This window comes from Phascolarctos cinereus, unplaced genomic scaffold (genome assembly GCF_003287225.1).
Source record: "Phascolarctos cinereus isolate Bilbo 61053 unplaced genomic scaffold, phaCin_HiC Scaffold_9;HRSCAF=440, whole genome shotgun sequence".
NCBI classification, from domain to species: domain Eukaryota; kingdom Metazoa; phylum Chordata; class Mammalia; order Diprotodontia; family Phascolarctidae; genus Phascolarctos; species Phascolarctos cinereus.
Genome location: NW_027556402.1, coordinates 104,358,463 through 104,384,688, shown reverse-complemented (window position 1 = coordinate 104,384,688; position 26,226 = coordinate 104,358,463). Strand labels below are relative to the sequence as shown.

Here is a 26,226-nt window from a genome sequence, read left to right as displayed (position 1 = left end):
ATGTGTGTGTGTATGTATGTATGTATGTATGTATGTATATCTATCTATATCTTAAGGCTTAAGTTTGAATTTAAGAAATGGAATAGAAAAAATAATGCACAAAATTTCAAATATTTGGTTCCTGGAAAACCTTTTTTAGGTACCAAAACTGTAGCTTTCATGAGTAAAAAATAACACTTAATACCTTTTTTTCCCTACCAAAAAATGAGAAAACTGAAGAATTTATTTTTTTGTTTTCTACTTTCTTTTGTTTTCTTTTATTTACTTCATAAGATTTCAAACTGTACATTTAGCAGTTAGTTACATGATCCTTACCACATAAAAACAAATACAGACAAAAAAAAATATGCATTAGTACACATCCCCTCTCACTCCAACAACAAAACAATCCAAACATTATGAAATGATTAGATAGGGTTTCAAACACTTGAGTACTTTGATTTACAAAATTCTGTAATGGTGTGCTAAACCATTTCTTTGCATGTACTTCTCTTTAAATAACGATTACATGTTCATATTTCACAACCTTTCCAGACTTACCCGTCTCCGGCAAAAGGGGAGGCCCTGGGCAATGATGCTAATGCTAAATATCTTCATCACAGTTTGGTGGGGTAGAGGCTCTTTTGCATTTTTGAGATCAACAGGAACCAAGCCATGGTTTATAGTAGTTTTTCCTGGTTTTGACATTTTTAAAAAAACTCACGGTTGTTGATCACTTTAAATATAACTCCAGCACATTGCTAGGTCCACTAGCAACCGAATAAAAATATTTCTTCAAAATGCAAATAAAAGCTAAGAACCAGAGCCTGCTGCTTATGTCTTTCAAACTTCTCCTCCTAATGTCCTGACCTGTCTGCTGCTTGGTAAAGTGCAAACTATCCTAGAATAGCCAGGAATTATAAATGACTGAAGTGAAAGCAGTCTGCTACTGCCAGTCAAACAGCTGGTAGACCTCCCATTCGAAGTCAGTAAAGTACACGCTACTGAAAGCTGTGCTGAATTGCAGTGCCCACATTCTAACATGACAACCGTGAACTAGAGTGTTTCTTAGAAAATGAAAAACCTTCCTTTGCCAATACCTGGAAACTGATCCATTGTCTTCCCTACCTAATTATGTGAAATTGATAAATATTTAAAGAATACTTTTAAAATTAATCAGAGGTGTACTAACTGAAGCATCATAGTGTAGTGGATGATGGATTTGAAGGAAGTCAAAGGACCTGGGTTTGAATCCTGGCTCTGGCACTTCCTACCTGGGGACATAAAGCAAATCATTTCATGTCTTTGGCCTGGAGTTTCTTCATCTGCAAAATAAAGAAACTGAATGGAATGACCTCCAAGGTTCCTTCCCGTTCTAAATCAATGATTCTACTTATATAAACTCATAGACACAGACACACTTCCATATACAAATATGGTCAACAGAAAGAATGCTAGATTTAATGTTAAAAGATGTAGGTTTCACTCAGAGCTCCAGCACTTGGTCACTCTAAGACTGTGGATAAGTAATTTGACCTAAGCCTCTCATCTTACCTACATCATGAGCTGTTATGAAAGAAGCTCTTTGTAAAATCTAAACCATTATAATGTAAAGTATGTTACTATTAATATATGTACATACACATATATGTAAATATGCATGAATTGACAAAGTTAATTTAAACTAAAGGTCACAATGAACACCATTGTCTAAGTTTTAGAGCATGACTGAAAGATTTCTTTCTTTTTCAATACATTCATTTCACTCTTCTATGATACTAAACCCACTCTAATGAATTTAAAAATTTGATATTTATATTTCTTTCTAGATTAAATAGCATTTATAAAGTACTATGAGGTTTGCAAAGCACTTTAAATATTATCTCATTTGATTCTCACAAAAAACCTGTGGGGTAGGTGCTAGTTTTATCACCATTTTTACAGGTGAGGAAACTGAGGCTAGGAGAGGTTAAATAATTTACCCAATAATAATTTGTGTCTGTGGTATGATTTAAAGTCAGATCCTCCTGATGCAAAGTCCAGCACTGCACCACCTAGCTGCCTATAATCTCATTCATGTTATTTAGGAAAAAAATTTTCCTTTCAAACACACTCATAATACAGCTAAAATATATGTTTTTGTTGTGGTTCAGTTGTTTCAGTTGTGTCCAACTCTTTGTGACTCCACTTGGGGTTTTCTTGGCAGAGATAATGGAGTGATTCGTTATTTCCTTCTCCAGCTCATTTTATGGATGACAAAACTGAGGTAAACAGGATTAAGTGACTTGTCCAGGGTCACATACCTAGTAAGTGTCTGAGGCCAGATTTGAACTCATGAAGACAAGTTTTCTTGATGCCAAGTCCAGTGCTCTATCCACTGCATCACCCAGCTGCCCAAAACATATGCATGCATTTTAAATTTAAATATCTAAATTTAATACATGTAGCAACTATTTCTCTGTACTTGATTTCCATTTGAAGGACTCATCATGGCAACACTAGGTTCTTGAAGCTTGTGCCAGCAGAAGTGTAAGCTCTGGCAAGAGCCATCAATTAGGACTCTCTTGGAATCTAGGCAGGGGCAAAAAGGCTTGCAATCCTCACTAGGGTAGTGAGTGATCACAAAAGTGCAATCACAGAAAAGGAAATGTCTAAAGGAAATGTACTACCTGATCTACTTCAAAGCCTTCTGCTAGTCTCCCCAGCCTTCAAATGGGTTTAACAAGCATTTCCTGAGCACTAGGCCTGGAATGTGGCCAGGCACCAGAGATAAATAAACCAAGATAAAAATGAGTTTCTAAAGTCAAGGAATTTAAGTTCTACTAGAGGAAAACAATAAAGATGAAGATAAGCATAACAAAACAGAGTAAATACAAAGTAATTTGAAGGGAGAAGGTGGAAGCATTAACCACTGAGAAATCAAGAAAGGTCTACTAAAAGAGCTGTCAGTCCTAGTGTACGCAGTGACTATGCCAGGCACTGGGGATACAAAGACGAACCAAAAAAATCTTTGCCTTTGAGGCCATTCCATTGATATTGGTATGTACAGTATATTGTGTGGGGGTGGGGAGTGGATTGTAGGATAACATGTAAGAAATAAGCATAGAGATTGGACAAGTAATTTCCTTCCTCCTCTCTGTCCTCCCTCCCTCCCTCTCTTGGTACTTCAATATAGAAAATCATAAACTAAACTAACACTAAAAATGATAGGGCTAAGTAGGCCTAATACCCTTTGATTAGACAAATGACTTATAATTCTGAGCTCTTACTATTCAAATACCACTGGTGGGAGGTTAATGAAAAAATAAATTGATAATTCTGAGCAGTAGGATATATCCTTGATGTTTATTATGCCGTTCTATAAAAAGGGGGGGGAAAAAACCCAAATGCTCAACTAAAGTCGAGTTTTCAGTGACTCAGCTATAAAATAAGGAGACTGGGCAAGCTTATATCTAAGGCGTCAGAACTGCACAATGTTAGAGCTAGAAAGGACTTTAGATCATCTTATCTAAGCCCTTCATGTTACAGATGAGGAAATTGAGATCCAGAAGAAATGTGACCCAAAGACATATGTCTAGTTAGAACCAGGATTCAAATCAAAGTTCTAAGGCCAGTGCTTTCCTCTCCATCTCTAGAAACTACAATACTGTGAAAGACACATGTGTTTACATTGCATACAACCAATATGACTATTCATCAAATTAGGAAGAGTAGTAGATTTGGAGTTAGAAGCTTCGAGTTTCAACTACCCTGTCACTTACTACCTGTTTGACCTTGGGAAAGTCTCTTCACCTTGTTGGGACTCAGTTCCCTCCTCAGTAAAATGGCCTTTTCCACCCTCTCCAGTTCTAGGTCTATAATCCACTATTACTATTCTAACCTGTACCTAAACAAAAATTACCCTCATAAGATCCTCAGCCATGACGTGAAGATGCCCAGAGACAAGTATACCATCTGCTAAGATATCCCATTCTATTTCTGGACACTTTCTAAATGCTAGCAAGATTGTCCTTTTTTGCTTAAATCTGGTTCATTCAGTTGAATCTGACAATTATATAGACCTGAGTCCTAGTCCTGCTGCAGATGCTTAATAGCTGTCTGACCATGGGTCAATCACTTAACTGCTCGTGGCCTCAATTTTCTTCATCTATGAAATGGAGATAATAATAGCTCCTACCTTCAAAGGGCTGTTATGAAACTCAAATGAGATAGTAACTATTAGCTATTATTATTAACTGATACTTCTACGCCAGATTCCTTGTCCAATTAAAGAAACAGATACAGAGGAACACAGTAATGTGACCAATGCGGCTACTTGATCATTTATATCAAGGTTTTCCAACCTCTAGAATTATTTTAATTTTCAATAACACATTTTTTTTTACTTTGACAAGTATGTTTTTAAAATAAATGTGAGCTTATTTTTTTAAAAAATATATATATTAAGGGGCAGCTAGGCGGCACAGTGGAGAGAGCACCGGCCCTGGAGTCAGGAAGACCTGAGTTCAAATCCGGACTCAGACACATAATACTAGCTGTGTGACTCTGGACAAGTCACTTAACCCCAACTGTCTCACACAAAAAAATTTATACATACACACACACACACACACACACACACACACACACACCACACACACACAAAATGTGGAATAAAAGCCTTTGTATCACTCATTTCCCTGAGACCAGGTCACATTAAAAAGGTAGTTAAATTAAAAATTAGTTTTTTATATTTGCAAAGAATTAGTACCTAGAAAAACAAGTATAAAGAAAAGATGACAAATAAGGCATATGTGTGATATACACTGTGCTATAAAGGATCAAAAGTCCACAACTTTGAAGTTTCAGTGGACATAAGGGAGGTGAATAACTTGATCTTAGCAAATATCAAATTTAAATCAGACTTACTAGGTGACAACTGCCCTCAACTGGATAGAATAAAGCATTGCAATCCCATGAAATAAAAATGAAAACTAAATTGAATCATTTCTGGCCATTTATTTTCACCTATTAGAAGCCTTACAATCACTGGAGTCACGTGTGTGTGTGTGTGTGTGTGTGTGTGTGTGTGTGTGTGTGTGTGTGTGTGTATGTCTGGGTGACAATCAGGCTATGCAGACAAAACTGAGTTGGTTTTTTCCTACAAGTTTGAAGATAGAATAAGACTAGGTTACATGGGGATTTAAGTTAAATGAAAAGAAAAATAAAATGATCACAAATGGTCACTAATACTACATCAAAACATTATTACTGAAATAAATCAGGTGAACAGGTAGGGAAAGATGAGGAAATTTCCAGGAGGAATAATAAATGACCTAGAACTTAGAGTAAGGATTAAAATACTACTCTGACTGGAATTATAAATAACAGTTTTGAATAACTGCTTTAAACCTCAACAGACTGGATGGCTAAAGGCTATAGTTATTTTAAAGGTATGACCAAGTTCCCCAGAAGACAGTCCCAAAGTAGTCAGTTCTGCTTGCTGGGAACTATTTCATCTTGAGTTATTCTAGGATTATCTTGAGGGTGGACCTTGAATTTGTTTGGGGGAAAGAGTGTTGTTATTTCTACTATGACCCATTAGCCCTTTGGCATAAGCTTAAATTCTGGGTCAACAACAAAAGTTTTGCTTTACTTTTTAAATCTCCTTTGTCCTTCAATTAATTATGAACTACAACAGTACACCAGCTACCCTTTGTAATGCAGAGCCTATCCTTGGTTGGTCTTAGCATATATGGAAAAAATAAACACAACTTTTAAAACTGTCTCTTTTGTCAACTTTGACTTATTTTCCTGTTCTAGCAGTAGGCTGATGGTTGAGATTTAAGTGAGAGGATTAAAAAAAGAAAGAGAGAGCACACTACATTTTCACTAAAGGGAGCGCTAGGAAAGAACCTTCCATTACCAATGCAGATCTGCAGCCTTTCTGTAACAGACAGTCATAGAGAAGAACCTGAGACCATTAGTGACTGGAATAGGCCCCACCATCAGTATACCTAACAGGCATACTTTAACTCAAGCCTTTTTGCCCTCTATCTTCTCTGCCAAGCTACTTCAAAAGAGAGGATCTGGGAAATAGTTTTGCTACCAAATTTAAGCATCCTAGCTCGTTCGTTATAATCTTCAAAAACTCCATACTAATACACTTTTCATCATAAAGCATATGCATGAGAAACTTTCAGAAGAATACAGCAAATGGGATAAGCATGACAAAACCCTCAGCTTAAGAAAACATTTCAATGTCCATGCTGAAGTGAAAAGTGACCTCTAGGGATGGCCATTATTTATGAAAGGCAATATAAATAATAAAAAACAACCCCTATATAGCAGTTTAGGGTATTTTATATACATTATCACATCTAATTCTCAAACTAATCCTGTGAGATAAACAATTGGTATTATTAGTCCTATTTTATAGATGAAGAAATTGGGGATCAGAGAGGTTAAGTGATATGTTTGTGCTGAGTTTCGGAGGCAGGATTTAAACCCAAGTTTCTCCTTAGTCAAAGTCCAGTGGTCCTTTCACTACATTATGCTGTTTTTCCTAATAACAGCTGATGTATTTGTAGCCCTTTAAGGTTTGAGAATTATATTACAAAATATTCTTGCTTTGGGTTTTTCAGCAACCTTGTAACGTACATAGTGGAGATACAATTGGGGAGAATGAGGCTTAGAGAGTGCATGTGATGCAAATGGTCACAGAGCTAATATGGTCGGGGCAGCATCTGCGCCTAAGTTTTCCAGCATGTCTATCCCACTATGACCGTTACTTCTCAGAAAAATAAAATAAGAGTTTTCCATCAAGGAGATTATAATCTTGAATACTCAACAATAACAACAGCAAAATAAAAGATTTTAAGGTTTTCAAAGTTCTTTAGAAATATTTTCAAGAATAATTACAGCTTAAAGGTATTATCCTATTTAAAATACCTATTTCTATAACCTTTTAGGAAAATTATAAATTATCACTTCATTTACTTTATTTCTATTTCTCAATACTTATAAAAATAAGTCACAGACCTGACAATGATCTGTATATTTAGAAGTCAAACTTCTAAAATAGCAACTAAGGTTAAGGGTAAGCTACATAAGAAAGATATGCTTGCTAAAGAGATTTTAAATAAAGTTCTACCAGTTAACAGATGAAAGTCATTTCAATCCTCAGATTCAAGAACCAGTGAAGCCGCTTTTCACAGCAGTTTGCAAATACAAAAGGAAATTTTTTTTTCTTCCTTTAAAGGAACTTATTTAAAATTGAGAAATCCTTTGAGAATGAGAGAAAAGTTTATCTGTATAGTAAAGTCTAAGACCAAAATGGTAAAGGCTGAATAATCTGCAGAGTTCACTATTTGTTTCTTATTTTGACCTAGTTGAAAGTATTTGTTAAAAAAAGTAAACACATTTCATATTTTCTCTGTTATCAATACAATTAATGTTTACAAAGTGCCTTAAAATTTGCAAAGTGCTTTACAAGTATTATGTCATTTTATTCTAACCCTGGGAAGGTAGGTGCTATTATCTCCATTTTACAGATGAGTAAACTAAGGCAAACAGGCCGAGTAACTTGCCTAGATTCACACAGTCTTAAGCCTATTTCTACTTATGTCAAAGAAAATAACACATTCAATATTTCATGAGTAAACCTAGTTTTTTTGGTGACAGCTATCATTCTAAAATAGCATGCTCAAAAAACTATTAAATTATCCATAAATCTAAATTTGAATTAAATGTTCTGATTTTGAGAAATCATCTAATCTATGAAAAAGATTGAACAGTCCAATGAGCAAGGCTTTCAATTAACTGAGGTCATACCAGGCTAACATACCAGACACAGTGCTGGGGCTAACCAGTAAGGAAGAGCTTTGTTTGAATATCTGCTTCAAGATACCTAGTTGTGTGACCCTGAGTAAACATATTTTTTCCCCACTTATACTAAGATAGCCATGCAAATTTATCTTAACTTTATGGATTTTTCCAACAGTAATCAGCAGAAGTTTTATGAAGTAAAACTTTAAAAGGTGGTGAGAATAATTTATTCCATTATATGTGACATTAAAATTATTCAATTTAAGATCTTATCTGAAATGTGATTTCATTTCCGACACATTCTCATTGTTTAGATGTCCCATTTTAACGGTTATAGTTATCTGAAAGCTACCTTAGCCTGGACTATTGCTACTCAGAATGTAATCTCTTAGAGGTATATCATGGCTTGATTTTTTTACTTTGTTTTCTCAGTGCCTTGCACATAGTTGATGCTTATTGAAATGAACAGAATATATCCCCAACTTCTGGCAACCTAGAGTAGAAGTTACATGAATAGAAGTAGACAAAGCAGAGGAACAGGCATTCTCTTAGCTTACTGTCAAGTGAATAAAAGTGGAACCTCTCCCAAAAGGGAAAAATATTACTATCACTTCATTAGTCAAAAATAGTTACAAGTGCCCACTAAATGCAGAGTCCCATTCTAGCTTCCTTCCCTCTTTAACACATTCTGGGATTGGAGAAAACCCAAGCGGGCAAGTTATAGGCAGTAGGAACACATTCAAGAGAGCCAGAGTCTCTGAGGCCAACCAAAGCTGGTATGCCCCACAATTAATGCATGAGACTATGGGGATTTGTGTTTGTAGTAGAAGCACAAACACCTGATACTTTCTATGATGAATTTATATTCAAATATTCTTGAATTTATATTCAAATATTCTTGAATAGATGCCAACAGTACATACTATACCACACTGAGTGCTTTAATGAATGAGAATATTCAAGAAGCTTACAGTCTAATGTGTATGAGATTAACACAAAGAATCCAAATACTAGATACACAGCATGGACATAAATCAGCTACGTAAATTATAGCACATCTAAAACTTCAAATAAATTATAACATTATTAGCACATATGAACGGAATATTCTAAAGTAGTTTCCTTTGGTTTGGGCAATTAGTTTTTAACGAGTGAGATGTGAGTACTTTTGTTCTTGTGGCTTAATGAAATGTATATCAGCAGAAAAGAGTGTCAATATCTAAAATAAGAGGGTGATATTGATAAATTATGGGTACTGGATGTCATTATTTTAGGAGTTCCCTCCACTGATGCAGGTCACAACACATCCAAGCTAGCCATTCTGAGAAACTCTTGTACATGTCTTTCCATAAGTTTGCCAAAATTATAGATTAACTATAAAACTTTTCGGTAAGTAAAAAATGTGGGTAGGTAAGTATACAATGTCTTTGAAACCATTCTTATACTGGCATAAATTGTTGTTGTTGTCGTCCTTCACTCTCGAAGAGGACCAAAATGACATCACTGTGCTAGAGTCGAGTTTAAGTGTGTCCAACTGCGGGTGATCAGATCAATATGAGCTTGGAATGTTCTACCACAGGTCAGGCACAAATAGTCTGTGTGAACCTTTGGGGTGGACTCTCTAAGTTTGTGTATCTTGTGTTTCTCTTGAGCTACTTCCATTCTGCTTTGCTCATAGAGCACAGCACCTTTTCTAATGTGGCCATGCCATGCTGGGGGTCCCTGTGCCAGTGTCTCCCATAAATAGTTTTTTACAGATACTTAAACAAACATTCTGTGACATGAATTATTTACAAATTTAGGACTTAATTTAGAAACTTTGAAAAAAGAGAAATTGGGGCAGCTAGGTGGCGCAGTGGATAGAGCATAGGCCCTGAAGTCAGGAGGACCTGAGTTCAAATCCGGCCTCAAACCAAACACTTGACACTTACTAGCTGTGTGACCCTGGGCGAGTCACTTAACCCCAACTGCCTAAAAAAAAAAGAGAGAGAGAGAGAAATTAACTTCATTCACTAAACAGTCATACAATAATACCTTTAAGCAGGATGAAAAATTATTCTTTCAGTACTCAAAATTATTTAAATGCAGAAAAGCTACTTTACCATGACTTCTTTCACATTAGATTGTCTTTTAAAAATTTCATACTACAGTTGCAGAGTTTCCTGAAAAAACACATTCAACTACATAATAGCACATTTCTCCCATTAAAAGTAAATAATGAAGATTCTGCTTTTCAAGCTGGTTAAATGCAGGAAAATATCATCCAGCAAAATAATCTCTAATGGTTCTGTAATGGATATCTCTCTGCTGATGGAATGGGGGGGGGGAATCTAAATATTATTAGAGCCAATTTAAAATTCAGAAATAAGTATTCCATGAAGAGAAATAGAAACTTTGAACTGGGCAGCAGGCATAGAAAGAGGAAAGTAGTATTTGTATTAGATGAATCAAACAATATTTGCTACCCATTAAAGATAATAAATATCAAAATAGCTTTTGGTCCTTTTTCCTTTAACTTTAAGCCTTTTAACTTAAGAGTTACATGGAAGCTGTGAGTCATAGTGGATAAAGTTGTAGATTTTGAAGGAGAGACTTGGGTTTGATTCTCACCTCTGAAATTTACCAAAAAAATAAATTAACTAACCTGTCAGATAAATTTCTTCATTTATAAAATGGGGACAATATTTATAGTACCTATTTTCCAAAGCTGTTATAAGGTCCAAATGAGAATGCATGTAAAGTGGTTTGCCACTTTATATAGCACTGTATAAATGTCAATTAAGTTCATCTGTAAAATGAGAGGCTGAATTAGAAGACCGCTAAGGCTCCTTTCAAGATTTCAATCAATTATATTAACCATTTCTCTAAAAATAAAATACAGATGTAGTTATCATCCCATCTGAAAGCTTTATGTTTTATCACAGAATCAGTTAACAAAGTGCAATCAGTTGTCAGAAGCATGCATAAAAGCCCATAAACTGAATTTTAAAAAACATAGGAAAAAGACATACCCATCACTTTAAACAGTCTTACATTCATTAAATAGGAAGGCAAATGGCAGTATATTCAGTGAAGGGCATTTACTTCAAGAAGTTTCACTTACAGTACAGAGATATAAAACCAACACCACTAGCTTAACAAGTAAAATACTGTTAAGATTCTCAAAACTTAGCAGTAGCAGTTTTACTTCCTTCCCACTCCTGTTGTCCATTTTATATGAAATTTCATAATCAATAAATGCAATTAAAGGCAAAACAGAAAAAAATTAAATTCTTCTTAGTTCTGAAAATAACAACATTCATTAAAAGTACTTTTCTGTTTCTAGGCTGAAGAAGCTTAGCCTAATATTTGCAACCATCTGCTGGAAGGATAAATGACATATTTAAATAGGACAGATTTGTCAAATATCTAAAAAAGCTACAGTGATCAAACATATAGTTCTTAACCTTTTTTGATCCCTGAAAATGATGATCATTTTTACTGTATAGAATTATAGTTCATACAATTAAATGTTCTTAAAATTTTTATTTGTAATATTATCCTGCAAATAATTCTTATTGCCAGAAAAAAGACTGAAGTTAAAATTATACTTCAGAAATGGCTCATAAGCGGTCCATTATTTGGAAGAATAAATGTGGTTCTATCCTAGCATCTAAATAGAGATGCTTTTAACCAGAGTGAAATTATGCATCCATTGTTAACAACTATATTTAATTACTTATTATCATCTCTATTAGATACCATGAAAATGTCTGGATAATCCTTGTTTACTATGTAATGATTCTAACAATCTTGTAAAGTTTTTAAAAATGTACAGAAAATTCTCTTTGTTTGTTTTTCAAGCCACCCTTAATCAAACTTGAAAAAAATCTAGTTTTTCTGTTTGGTAAAACAAAATGATGCTACAGGAAATATTTTCATGTGACAATTCAAAACCTCCAAATTAAGAAGTCTTGGGTTTAAGTCCTCTTTCAGATTTTTCCCAGGTGAAGCATGACCAGCCAACAGGAGATCAAATTAAAATTGGTAAAGATAGGATGAATTTCATGTTCAATAGGAATAAAGCTTACAATAAATGATTATATAACAGAGATTAAAGGAACTACTCCAACCCTCTCATTTTATAGAAGAGGAAGCTTAGGCCCCAGAAGGTCAAATGTCTTCTACAAGATCACATAGTATTAGTAAATGGCTGTGAATTAACTGAAATTTTGTTCCTTTTTATCAGCCAGTGATAAGTTTAACAGATCACTTGAACAGTTTAGCCTTTTAAACAGATAGGCATCCTCAGAGCCAAAAACATATACTAGATGGAAACAGGATACTTAAAATTATTTTAATTTACCTTTATATGATTCTGTGAGATTTTATTTGGCTTTGCAGGCATTATCTGGGCCAGTTAGCTAAGCTGGTTATAACTTGATGAGGCAAACTTGGCTGGGTTTAATTCTCAAAAAATGTCTATTAACTTCACAAAGAAAAAAAAATTAAATGCCAAACATTACTCATTGTATTAGAGTGCTAAATGTACTACTGAGGATTTTATGTACTTTCACTGCAACAGCTCAGGGCATCTGTTACACCTGCTGAAGGTACTAAATGCAATCTTGCATCAGGTGGCAAAAAGTCTATTCTTTCTTTGAGCAAGGGATATGAATCCATCATCATCTCTATCCCCAACATCATAGCATTTAGATAGTGCCTACTATACATGCAAAACACTGTGCTAAGCACTATACAAACATCTTATTTGATCTTCACAAGCAGCCTGGGAGGTAGGTGCTATAATTATTCCCATTTCACAGTTGAGGAAGCTGAGGCAAACAGAGGTTGAGTGATTTGCTCAAAGTTACACAGCTAATAAGAGTCTTCAGGCTGGATTTGAATTCAGGTCTTCCTAACTCTAAGCCCAGTGTTTTATTCACTATACCACCTAGTTGCATCCTCCTTCTGGATTTTCACTAACCTAGTATGTTTTACCACATAGAAACTTGGGTTTAAAAAGTCACCTAAAAAGATAATTGCTACTACCATGTCTTCAAAAGAGAGACTGCATCTTTTTGCCAAGTGAACATATGGTTCTTTAACTTCTTTTGGTGCTGAATAAATACTTGAGTATTTCAATGTGAGAGTATTATTTTCATTGCATAAATTATTTCCAGACAAATGCTAGGAAGACAAAGTCATGATGCTCTCAAAGAAAGGACCAATTAATTCTGATTATTCTGACACTCTCTTCCCCAATCCCTGCCCCCAGCTTCAGCAAGAGAAGTAACCCAGGAGCATGCTCCCATTCCCACGTAAGAACAGAAGCCTTGGCATTTTTGTTTCACTACTTGGATGACTTTTAAGATTTTAGTCATCTATTTAGCACCACTAGCAATGACTGTTATCCTGCTCTCATAAAGAGATCAGAATCCCACTTTACTATTGAAGTGATTATTAAACCACAAAGAAAATAATTTCAAGGGATTAAGTCTACCCCGTGATGCACAGGGAATAATCAACTCATCTAAAAGTTCCAGAAACTAATCCTCAACTTATTTTCTTAAGTAAACTCTCCTTTTCCCTTTTTGTTCCCCAGCTCCACTCCTGATTTTCCAAAACTCTGTACACACATCATTCTCTCCTTAAAGATGATTCCTCTGATTCATGATTTCTTGCTTAGCCCACTATTTTCATGAAGAGTCTGGCAGGGGTGGGGAACCTGCAGATTCAGTCACAAGGGCCACACCTGAGGGTCTAGAAGGCCACATGTGGCCTTGAGGTCGCAGGTTCCCCAACCCTGGTAGGTTATCCATGTTCCCCTCTCTCCCCCACTCCACTCCTGATTATCTGGATTCCACTGTACACCACTCTCCCCCACCCCATCTCAGGCTCCAGGTTCTATGTTGTATTCCCCTATTACAACATGAATTCCTTGTATTAGTATTCCTAGTTCATTGTATGTAGGGCACTGACTTCATGACACAATAAGTACTTAAATGTTCTCTATCAATTTATCTATCTATATATCCACCCACCCACAATATATCTTTGGGATTTTAAGAACATGAACTTAATTTCTTTCTCCAGACGTCATCTAAACCATGTTAAATGAAAGCAGAAACAAGAAAAAATGATGTAAAGACTGAGGAATTTGTTATAAGAAAATTTTGTCAAAGAATGACTTTTCTCTAAAATCTTTTTTCAAAGTGAAAAAGTAAACTTTAAGGCTTCAATTACACTAGGGGTTCTTAAACCCATGGACCATGAACTTTTAAAAACCTATTTTATGATTATAATATAACTGGTATCCTTTATAATTCTATGTATTTTATTTTTTGCACTTGAAAATACTATTCAGGGAGGGCTCATAGGCTTCATCAGACTTTCAAAGAGGTCTATGACATAAAAGGTTAAGCACCTCTGATCTAGATACTAGACATCTTTGAGGCCTAGGGCAAGTGTATTGTTTTCCATGCCATTTAAATTTGAATAGCCAAAAGAAACAAAGGAACCTACAGATTAACAAAAACCCAGGCAAATCTCCAAGGGATATATGCATTTGATTAAATAGTCCTTAAATTCCCTTCTAAAAAATCAAGAAATACAAAAATGATAAAACATAATAAGTAAACACTTTAAAATGATACTCTGTACTTGAATAATTCATCAAAATTTATTTTATACAGCACCATAAAAAAACAGAATATACTACAAATAAATAAAACCATAGCTTACCACATTTCACCTCACCAAACCCCAGGAATATGAGATTTTCCCACAAGATAACTAAGAGAATCAATTGCCAGATGTGTTAGGGATATGAGAAGAAAATTTTAGTTAAGGAAGACAACCTTACCTGGAAGAGACCATTCTAAACCACCCACTGATGTAGGATATAGGATACCAAAGAGCAATGCGCTGTCCACTGCAACAGATGGTGGAAGACTCTTAACCTGCTTTGGATAGAACTTTTTCAGTGGGCTTCATATTCCCATGACCAAAAATAGTTAGACCCAATACATACACATGCTCCAAAAACTCTTTTAATCAGCATTTGTTTTATCAAAGCAAAGTAAAGCTAAGCATAAGGGTGTCTTTAATTCCTCATCAAAACGCAGGGCCAAATGCAGTATTACGCACTATTCCAACATCCGCTTTAGAAATGTTATATTACATCAGAACACCAGAAGATGAGAAAAGGAAAAGAGCATTTATCAAACGCCTTAGGTAACTTTGAACGCTAACTATAATACGGTGCACATTTACGCCCTCTAGTGCTTAACAATGAAAAAGACAGTGCTCTAATTGCTTCCAGGTCTGGATCCATGAACCTATGACCCATAAAACATCATAGCAGAAAGGGATCTTCGAAGTCATTCTACATACACAGAAACTGGAGAAATTAAAAAAAAATGAATTATGCAATGTTAAAGAGTTAAGTTAGTGACAGGGCCAAATCCCCTGTTTCTGGTCAAATGTTCTTTCTACTACATTATAATTCATTCCTGGTTTGTTTTTGGTTTTTTAATCTATTCTTTTCTACCAACCCATGCACCCACATTAGCAGGACATTTCAGGAAATAATTGGCTATGTATATATTTTCCTTGAGAGGAGAGCAAAAGTATAAAGGCCAATTCCATAACTTAAGGAGTCATAGTGACAAGTCCTGACCCAAAGAGGCATGTTTTCTTTTAAACACCCTCCCCCCACCCTCTCACACACACATCTCAAATTTTAGTTCAAGTCATTCTCAATCATATACTTTTTGTGGATTCCCCCAATAGCACACTGAAGGCTTGGAGCTTGGGTTTGACAAACACAATTTAAAAAGCTTAGTTTTCTAACTTATACTATGTGCTGTACATGCTAATGGTAGGATCACTAAATAATTATTCGCATTACCCCAGCATAGTGCTTTGTCCATTATCATAATAATTATTAATTTTAAAAACTATTTAACAAACACTTATTTAATATATACAGTCTAAGTAAAACAGTATAAAACAAAGTAAATGTAAATGATGTAAAACAAAGCAAAAAAAAAAATAAGGTGCTTTATTGAATTCACAGAATTTCTGAGTTAAAAGGAATTCAGAAAATCTAGTCTGGCTGGTACCTGAACAAGAATCCCTTCTACAATATAGCTGGCAAGTGGCTATCTAACTTTTACTAGTAGTAGAACGTTGCACATAGTAGGTGATCAATGTCTGTTGAGTAAATGAAATAGTGGGCTGAAGGGTAACTTGACTATGATGAGTTTCTGACTACATGGTTGATTAACCAGCCTTCTATGGCCCTTCCCATTTCTAAAACAGATTTGAACCCTCAATGACATTTTGGAATTGGACTGTTCTACTGTGGTCCTCCATTGAAAATTATTTGTAAAAATCAAAATGGGTACACGATTTAGACATAAAGGCTGATAGCCACAAGCAAAACTGAGAGAGCAAGGAATAGTTTACCTGTCAGATTTATGGAGAATGGAAGAATTTGTAACCAAACAAGAGATAGAGAAACATTATGGAATGCAAAATGGATAATTCTGATTACATTAAATTGTAAAGCTTCTGCACAAACAAAGCCAACCAAGATTAGGAGGGAAGCAGAAAAATGAGAAAGAATTTTTACAACCAGTGTCTCTGATAAAGGCCTCATTTCTAAAATATATAAAGAAATGAGTCAAATCTATAAGAATACAAGTCATTCCCCAACTGATAAATGGCCAAAGGATACGAATAGGCAGTCTTCAGAGGAAGAAATTAAAGCTATCTATAGTCATGTGAAAAAAATGCTCTAAATCACTACTGATTAGACACACGCAAATCAAAACAACTCTGAGGCACCACATTACACCTATTAGATTGGCTAACACGATGAAACAGGAAAATGATAAATGTTGGTGAAGATGTGGGAAAATTGGAATACTAATGAATTGTTGGTGGAATTGTGAACTGATCCAACCCTTCTGGAGAGCAATTTGGAACTATGCACAAAGGGCTATAAAACTGTGCATACCCTTTGACCCAGCAATACCCCTTCTAGGTCTGTATCCCAAAGAGATCATACAAATGGGAAAAGGAACCACATGTACAAAAATATTTATAGTAGCTCTTTTTGTGGTGGCAAAGAATTGGAAATTGAGGGGATGCCCATCAGTCGGGGAATGGCTGAACAAGCTGTGGTATATGAATGTAATGGAATACTATTGTGCTTTAAGAAATGATGAGCATGCAGACTTCAGAAAAACGTGGAAGAATTTATATGAACTGATGTCAAGTGAAGTGAGAAGAACCAGGAGAACATAGTACACAATAACAGCCACACTGTGTGATGACTAACTTTGATAGACTTTTCTCTTCTTAGCAATGCAAGGATGTAAGACAACTCCAAAAGACTCATGATAGAAAATGCTGTCCACATCCTGAAAAAGAACTATAGAGTCTGAATGATGATTGAAGCATATTGTTTGCTCTCTCCCTCTCTCTTTTGTTTCTTCTTTCTTCTCCCATTGGTTCTAATTCTTCTTTACAAGATGACTAATGTGAAAATAGGTTTAATAGGAATGGAAATGTTGATCCTATATCAATTTATATGTCATCTTGGGATGGGAAGAGGGGAGAGATGGTGAGAAAATTTAGAACTCAAAATCTTACGGAAGTGAATGCTGAAAGCTAAAAATAAATAAATAAATTTATTATTTTTAAAAAAAGAAAATCATTTGTAAACCCTTTAATACAATAAACTGTTTCTGTCATATTCTTTCATTTCTGTATGTTGTTCTCATAATCATATTCATACCTTACACACCTTACCCTTTCATTTTGAAGTTTGAGCCCTCATTAAGATAAAAAAGTAATTAAACATATATATGCATGTACATATGTATGTACGTATACACACATATATTATCAGGAAGATAGCATCTATCTTTGATTTTTAAAAATTCTACCTGTCATTGTTTTGGTTCCTATCTTCTCATAAATGGAAATTAAATGGAATAAACAATGCATTTTTGTTACAACACACACAATGAGAAGGGAAAAAAAGGTTAATATGTAGCTTGATTTATGATATTTCCTTTATTACCATGATAAAGGAAATAAGAAAATGAATAAATGCTTCCAACTAGTGTTGTCAACCTTAAAAATATACATATTGTTAATTATTGTTCTAAAGATCTTCTCTAAAATTCACATATTAAATTGCTCCATTTCCTTCAACTTTAAAATCATAAATAATTATAAAAATCTTTTCATTATGGGCTGTTAAATAAAAACAGAAATATTTGGTCATCTTCAAGGAAAAACAAAATACCAAAATAAGTTTAAACATATCCACAACTTTTAATTGGCTGATTTATTCTGAAAGAATGAAGATAGATTTACCCAAGTCTTTTTCTGGACTAGACCATCATTCTCAAGATGTCACTCTCAAGTCCAGCAACTGTCAGAAAGGTACCTGATTCACAACTTAATACTGCATGGTTTTGGTCAACATTTATTAAGTGACTACTGTATGAAAAAGACTGTGTTAGACTTTAAAGGAAAGAAAAAATTTTTTAAAAAAAATACAACATCCTTACTTTCTGTCCTAAAGGACTTCATAGTCTAATTGGGTTTGTATCTTTTAGAGCAATGGAGTTTTCAAGTGTTGTCTGGAGGACCCCAAGACTCTTTCAAAGGTCAGAACTACTTCATAATAATACTAAGACTTTTATTTCTAATATAGTAAATACTGATAGATATAACCCACATAAATTAAAGCTCTGGGCAGAGGAGGTATTCAAGAATTTTTAAAAGTATAAAGCAGTCCTGAGAACAAAATTTGAAAACTGCTTACAAGAATGCCATAAAGTTCACATACACTTGAAAATTTAGTGACAAATTTAAGTTCAAAACTACATCGCACAATTATAAGAAAATATATTCTTATTAAAAACTATGGGAAAAATGAAAACTAGCAACTGTAGAGAAGATAGTATGTCCTGGAAGCAGCAAAGTGAAGTCCATCCCAGCCATAAGAACATTCAATCTGCCTTTAATGCCACTAATCATTTGTTTGCATTTTAAGTGTAACAAGTTATTAAAGTTTAGGGTGGACAATGACTTTATGATGAGCCAAGACTTTATCAGACCAGTTCTTAAATGTTAAAGAGGAGTTGACAACGGTTTGGACTTCAATTTACCAATTTTCCTTCCAAATTAGCCTCTTAGCTGTCAAAATACAATAGGAACCAACCACTGAAAATAAGAGATGTGATTAAAAGGTAATGAGAAAGGTGTTTAAATGAGCATAAAAACTTACACATCCAATGATTTCACTGTCATTAAAAGCAATAACCTTGTGAAGCCACAGCCTTGTGCCATGATGTTGTGATTGCTCAATATATTTCCAAAATTTATTTTTTGAAGTTACCTCCAAAGATATTTTATGAACCTTACAAGGAAATAGTTGGGGGTTGGGAGAGGGGGGAGTATGAAGCCAAGATAGCAGAGTAGAAAGAACCAAGAAAACAAAACTCCTGGCAACACCTCTTTCATCTATAAAATGCATCAAACAGAATACTAATGAAGATATATAGAAAAAGTCTGAGTTCTTTGTCCGACCCAGGTCAGCCTAGGGAGATGCAAAGAAAGGTGTGCCGACCCTGGAGACAGAGTTAGAGCAGGAGCATGTGGTGTCCAGGGAAAGGCTGCGCACCAACACAAAAGGAAGTCCCAGACCTCCTTTGGACCATACCCAGACCCACACAGGGGCACCATTTTCTTATTTTATTTATTTATTTGTTTGTTTGTTTAGGCAATTGGGGTTAAGTGACTTTCCCAGGGTCACACAACTAGTAAGTGTCAAGTGTTTGGTCTGAGGCGGGATTTGAACTCAGATCCTCCTGACTTCAGGGCCTATGCTCTATCCACTCCCACCTAGCTGCCCCAGGGCACTGTTAATAGGGACAGATTCCAACTTGCTGCTTTGGTACCCATTATTTAGTCCCAGTTCACAAATCCAGAACAGAGTGCTCCTGCAGTCTACACATTTCCTTTCCAAGGGAGGTCCTAGGTCGTGTACCAAGAAAAAAGGAAGTTCGGCAGTCAGGAGCAGCAATGTAAGGCCTCCCTTTCCAGCATCTAACTCCGTCTGCACAGGAATAACCAAGGCAGGAAACCCAGAACAAAGAGATGCCTACAATTCTGATGCTCTAAAACAAAAGAGCTTTTCAGCTGGCTGATGCAGTTGGAGTCCAGGAGCAAACTACCCTTGCTCAGATCCAAATCCAGGTTATGTATTTGCAGACTTCAGATCAGGAAGACAGCAAACACTTTGCCCTAGATTAGATTTCTTTGGGAGCACTGAAAGCTTGCAAGTCCTCAGCCTGTTCCTGAGATTCTGGAGTAACACAACACTCAATACACCAAGAAACCAGCAATAGAATCAGGCTAGACCTTCACTCCAAAATGTAGCAGAGCCGAGATCAAACCAAATCTAAAGTTGGCTGGGAAAAGCGGGTGAATAAAAAAGAACCTTAGCTAAATGATATTACTTATCATATCTCAGAATGCCTTGTGATTTTCCACTTTCATGCCTTTGCTTTTGAAGTTCCCTCTCACTAGTGTAACCACTTGCCAGTCCTGTCCATCCTTCAAGGCTCAGTCTATGTGCCATTTCCTCCAGATTTCCCTGATATCTCTGGAACATGATTTTCCCCTCCAAACCTTCTATAATGTTTTATTATTAATCTTCTTTGGAGGCACCTAGATGGCACAAAAGATGGATCACTGGGCCTAAAGTCAGAAAGACCTAAGTACAAATCCAGCCTCAGACACTTATAAGCTGTATAATTGAAAGGAAGTCACTTAACTTCTGTCTGTCTCAGTTTCCTCAAATGTAAAAAGGAGATAATAACACTACCTATTTCCCAGGGTTATTGTGAGGATATTTGTAAAGCACTGCACAAATCTTAAAGCACTATATAAATGCTACTTATTGCTATTATTAGTGTTAACACAATTTATGTTTATACATGATCCTGAAGTCACTGGAAAAATTTGAAATTATGCATTTGTATATTCCCGAGGAAGAAAATTAATAATAAATTTTAGAAACATTTTTGTTTATGAAAAACTCCAGTGCATAAAGGGCTAAATTCAATTCAAACATCAGAGAGGAAACATCCCTAACCTTGTAAATTGCAAAAGAAATGCCAATTTACATTAGTTACATGATTTTCCTATACTAATGTAATCGTAGGCAAAGTCTAAAGGAGTTCAAATTTTCTAAGCATCTGCTGTGGGCAATGCAGTGTGCTAGGTTCCAGAAGACAAAGATGAAAATAATAGTTCCTGACTGAAGAATTTACCTTCTTAGAGGACCAACTCCCAACTTCAGAGAAAAATCTCATTCAAGATTATACTGAAACAGTAGTATTATTGTGCCTACCTACAGTACAATTCATCACAATTGATTTAGTTTGTGTATATGAGACAGAGTGAAACAAAACTCTGGTTGACCATTTTAGTTTAGCAAATAATTATTCAGCTGTTCTTACCTACCTCAAAAATCCATTATTCTCACCTAAACTCAAAACACAAACAAAAAAAACCACACACACAAACAAAAAACAAACAAACAAAAAACAACGGGACACACATATTCATACATATACATGCTCAAAAAAGAAATTTGGAGAAAACAAGGTAAAGGCAAATGTACAAGATCTCTTTTCTCTATTCAATATGAAAACATTAATTTTTTTCATTTCCTAATTCTATGATACTTAATAAGATAGCTATATCCCTATTATTCTACAAAGAGTTGATGGTTTTTTTCTACTAAAACTCTGAGAATAGAATTCTAAGCACTATCCAAAATACTAATGTCCTAATTGAGTTTCCTGTATTGTCTGATGTTATTACCAATATACGAAGAACATAATTTAAATTATATAGAATGAGGGTCAGCACTGATTTGACTCAGGTCCCAGTCAATAAAGCCAAGGTCTAGGAGAATTCTGCCTCCAAGTTCCTAACTCTGTGGCTGTGAGCTGGTGAGGCCAACAGAGTATATAGAAAATGTTGTAAAGATTAACCAAGTACACTTCTCTCTCTGATTCCATTTCCATATTCTTGTCTAATACAAGAGTTCTAGGTGATGCAAGCTCCAGGAATGCAGGCTTTTTCAGGGGTGGAGAACTAGATAGCTCAAAGGTATAAGTACACACTGCCCATTCCACTTTTATTGTGAATTCCCCATTTCCTCCTCTTTCCACGTAATCTCTTATTGTAATCTCTATTCTTTCCATCTCTAAAATAGGAAAAGTGGTGGTTGTCTGTCAGAGGTGTTTATCTGACCAGCAAGACCATTCTTCCCAAACCGCTAGAGACTTGTCATTAAAGTCCTGGGTTAATATGGTAATTAGGTAAAGTAGGATAAAGCATATATATGCTCAGAATGCCTGGCTGACCCTTATAAATTGTAGGAGAGCCAAAGTCAGGCACAGCACTGCTACCATGAGAGAATGAACTGACAGCAGAATCTTTCTATAAAGTTAGAAAATGTACTTGATCCCAATTGCCTATTGGATCTACACTACATCCACTGCAACACGTCAAGCAAAATGCCTCAGTAGTAACAGGTATGGGAACAGATGTTTTTTGAAGACCATATCTGCACTATTAATGACATTGAGTATGCTCAATTGTTGTATAAAAAAACTTTAAGTAAAATAGTTAAAACAAAAGTACTAAAGAACTCTATATTATATGAGAAGAAAAAGGAAATAATACTCCAGCGAGCAAACAATATATCAGTAACTGATATTTCAAATACTTTTAAAAATTCTCATTTCATGCTGATACTTCAGAACAGATTCTTTTTGAAGTAACAGCCTATTTACTTAGGTATTGATGACTATTTTCAAACAGAGGATTAAGTTCTAATCACCTTAATAAGTGAGAAAATTTTGGACTAACCATAACAATTTATAAATCAAACCAAAGAATATAATTTTTATAAGTAATATCTTCTATGTACATAGCACTCTAATAGGAAAAGGAAATTCTAAATGATTTACTTACCAAATATTACAGATAACCTAAACTAATATTATAAGTACACATCAAACAAAATGGTTTGTAGTAACAGGTATGTGAGCAGATGCTTTTTGAAGTCACAAACCACAAGGTAGTTTATAGCATATTAAGAGCAAAGAATAACCAATTTTCTGGTTTTCAAAGAAATCTGTCAAATTACTTTACATTCATCTGTAAGATGACTGCTGAATTACTACTACTAGTATGCTCTGAAATTCAGCATAACTTGTATGATCATTAATGTTTTATTTCTTAATTTAGCAAATGATAATTTGGCAGATAAATATATACCCTTGGGTTTTAGTTCTCTGAGTGAAACCAATTAATACAACTTAAGATGATATATATTATAAGCCATGACAACACAAGATGGGTTTTCCCTTCAGTTACCAAAAGCATAGATTGAAAAATAATGTACTTACTTTTGATGTCTTTGTATAGAAAGGGGAGGAAAGTTGGTGAATAGGCAAGTCCATGATACTATTGGAATTTGTGACACTGTTACTATTTGTGTGTTCATCTTCTCTGCTACTGTCATCAGACTGATCAAAATCATCACTCTCCTGGTCCATTTCCTCCTCCTCTTCGTCCTCTTCATCTTGTTCACCAGCATGTTCCTCATCATCCTCCTGTTCTTCTTGGATACCTGTGGATTCTTCATCTACTGAAATAAACCGATTATTATTTTCTTCTAAGTGTTCTTGCTGGGAATCATTTTGGTCTCCATGTCTGGGTTCTGCACCAATAACTTCCCCGTTCCTTGCAATGTGTTCCTCCTCTTGTCGTAAATGTTGGTGCTGATGTTGTTCCTCCTCCACAACTCGATTCATCTGATCCTCATCTACCTGGCTTGAGGAAGAATTACCTCTTAGAGAGCCTCCAGTTCGTCTCCTCTTGCTGCCCACAGACAGCAGTTCTTGATTCATTTCCAAAAGCCAGCTTGCTACTTCTTGGACCTTGGTTAGACTATCTGAAGATGCAAAGGTTTTCACATTCTGTTGGGGAAATGAAAACAAAAACACAGAATATCATATATTTTTACATTCATATATTTTTCTTTCATTCTCAAACCAAAAATTTCTCGGTCATATCTCAAAAGTGTCTTTAAAGGCTATGAAGGCAATACTTGTTTGAGGGTCATCAAGGCAGCATGCTCTCTAGATAACAAGGCATTTAAATAATAGTGCTTAAGATTAACATTTCACATCTATTCTAAATATTCAACATACTAAGCACTTTTGTCTATCCTTTCATAGTTGTTGCCACTTATACATGTAATTTTCTAAGTTATTTGAACAATAACAGATACTTTCCATAATTATGAACTAGAATGCTTTAACTTTAAGAAAAACAAATTTAGTATAGAACTCTTCAAACACCAGTATAAAAAAGAGAGAATTAAAATTGAATGTGTGAGTATGAGAACATCATAGTTGGAAATATAAAACATAGGTATAACATATCTAAAGTAATCTGGTTTCAGTAACTTTTCCTACTGGCCAGACTACAAATTATACCTTTAACTGAGACAAAAAGAGAAATGCAGAAAATGATGTACATAAATTTGCATGTAAATGCTTGCTTTAGTCTTTGTATTCTCAATCTGCTAACATTAACTTTCTGTTATCCTAAAGTATTAAAACCATCACAAAAAGCTTCAGGAGGAAAAAAAACAATCCTCAATTTTGCCATCTGTCACCACTAGATGGTGATCCCATCCAGTCCATAGTTCCCTGTACAATCTTTTACGTGGATTTTATATAAATAAAATGATCTTTCACCATGCCATGGTCACAAGCTGTCTTTAACTGCTGCTTCTTCCTAAAATGGCATCAGAACATCTTTATTAAAGGCCCCATAGGAATGTTATATATACATAATAATAATTGATCTATTTCTCTGTAACATTTGGAGAATTATTTCTATTTTTTCAAAAATCTACTGAGTAAATCTTATATTCTTTAGCATCAATTTATCAAAGGGTTTTGGTTTTTATTTTTAAGTTGTCCAAGGTAGGGGGTTTGGATTCAGTCAAAGGGCGATAGGTACTTGAAGACCTAGTGGGCCACATGTGGCCTTGAGGCTACAGGTTCCCCATCCCTGGTCCAAGTTTTATCTCCAAGGGCAATCACAATACTGATTTACTAACCATGTCTACCCATAACAGATGGTTAAAAAAAAAAAAACTTTAACATAATCCCAATGAAGGCAAATACCAATAACATCATATACATTTTGAGAAGTTTAACATAGTATTTCATCTACAAATTGAAATGGATAATCACTAGAAGGATCTCCTAACTGTTAAGAGTTCATGTCTTTTTATTATCCTATCATTAACATTTCACATAGAAACAAAGTACATTTTGAAGGGAAAATGAATTTAACTATAAGTTAACTTATAGAACATTAAAAAATAAGAATATATCTGTCTACTCAAGCAAAAGAAGATGAATTACTATACATAAAACTTTTTTCTAGCTAGGAGATTAAAAATAACAAAGCTTTTTATCTTTTTAGATGTTTTACTTACAGCCTAAAAACCACTTCCTCTAATTTCTACTCTAGAAAGAACTAAGATATTTTAATACTTTTTTGCTTTTTATAAAATAGAACAAATTTCATTACTGATGAAGACAAGGCAAGAAACTACATATAGTACAAAAATTCCATTTCTTTGAAATTCAAATAAAAAATCAGAAACATTTAGTAAGCACGAACTTTGTATAAGGCAATATGCTAGGGAACACAAGACAAATACAAAATTAAGACAGCCTCTGATTTCAATGATTTTACATTACACTGAAGGTATATAAGATTCACAGAAAAGCAAACACTGGATATATGCAAAATAAATAGGGTGATGGGGGAGAAGGAAGGAAAGGATTGGAGACACCACAGTGCCAAATTTGATGTTACAAGGATACCAAAAATCAAGATCATTGAGCAACAAAAAATATCTTATATCACTAACTCTTTATAAATGTCTTTTTAATGTAGCCATGTCAACCTCTATAGAAACACTACATTTTCAGGATATAAAATATTAGGTTAGAACCACCATCAAGTCATGAGTATTATAGAATTTTAGACTTGGAAGACATTTTAGGTAGAGGCAATTCGGCCTAATCTCATTTTTACAGGGAAAGAAACTGAGAGCCAAAGAAGTTAAATGAAATTACTTGCTTAATGATACAAGGCAACAGTATTTTGACTTCCAATCATTATTTTTTTTTCGAACATTTACACTTCTTTCATTATTCATCATCCTAATCCTTTATAAATGATGTTGCTGAAATATTTGGGTCAAATTAATGCATATATTTAAGGGATAACAAAAAATCTACAAACCTCCACTAGGAGAAA

The 26,226-nt window shown here is 34.8% G+C and overlaps 1 protein-coding gene across 1 annotated transcript in view; it reads right to left on the bottom strand.

The window, feature by feature from the left end:
* FBXW7 (F-box and WD repeat domain containing 7) overlaps nt 1-23,852 on the bottom strand; it is a 106,663-nt gene extending 82,811 nt beyond the window's left edge. Inside the window, 1 exon segment of the mRNA XM_020994034.2 lies at nt 23,283-23,852. Coding sequence (XP_020849693.2) covers nt 23,283-23,786 — 504 coding nt within the window. The 5' untranslated portion in view covers nt 23,787-23,852.
* Nucleotides 23,853-26,226: the final 2,374 nt, after the last annotated feature.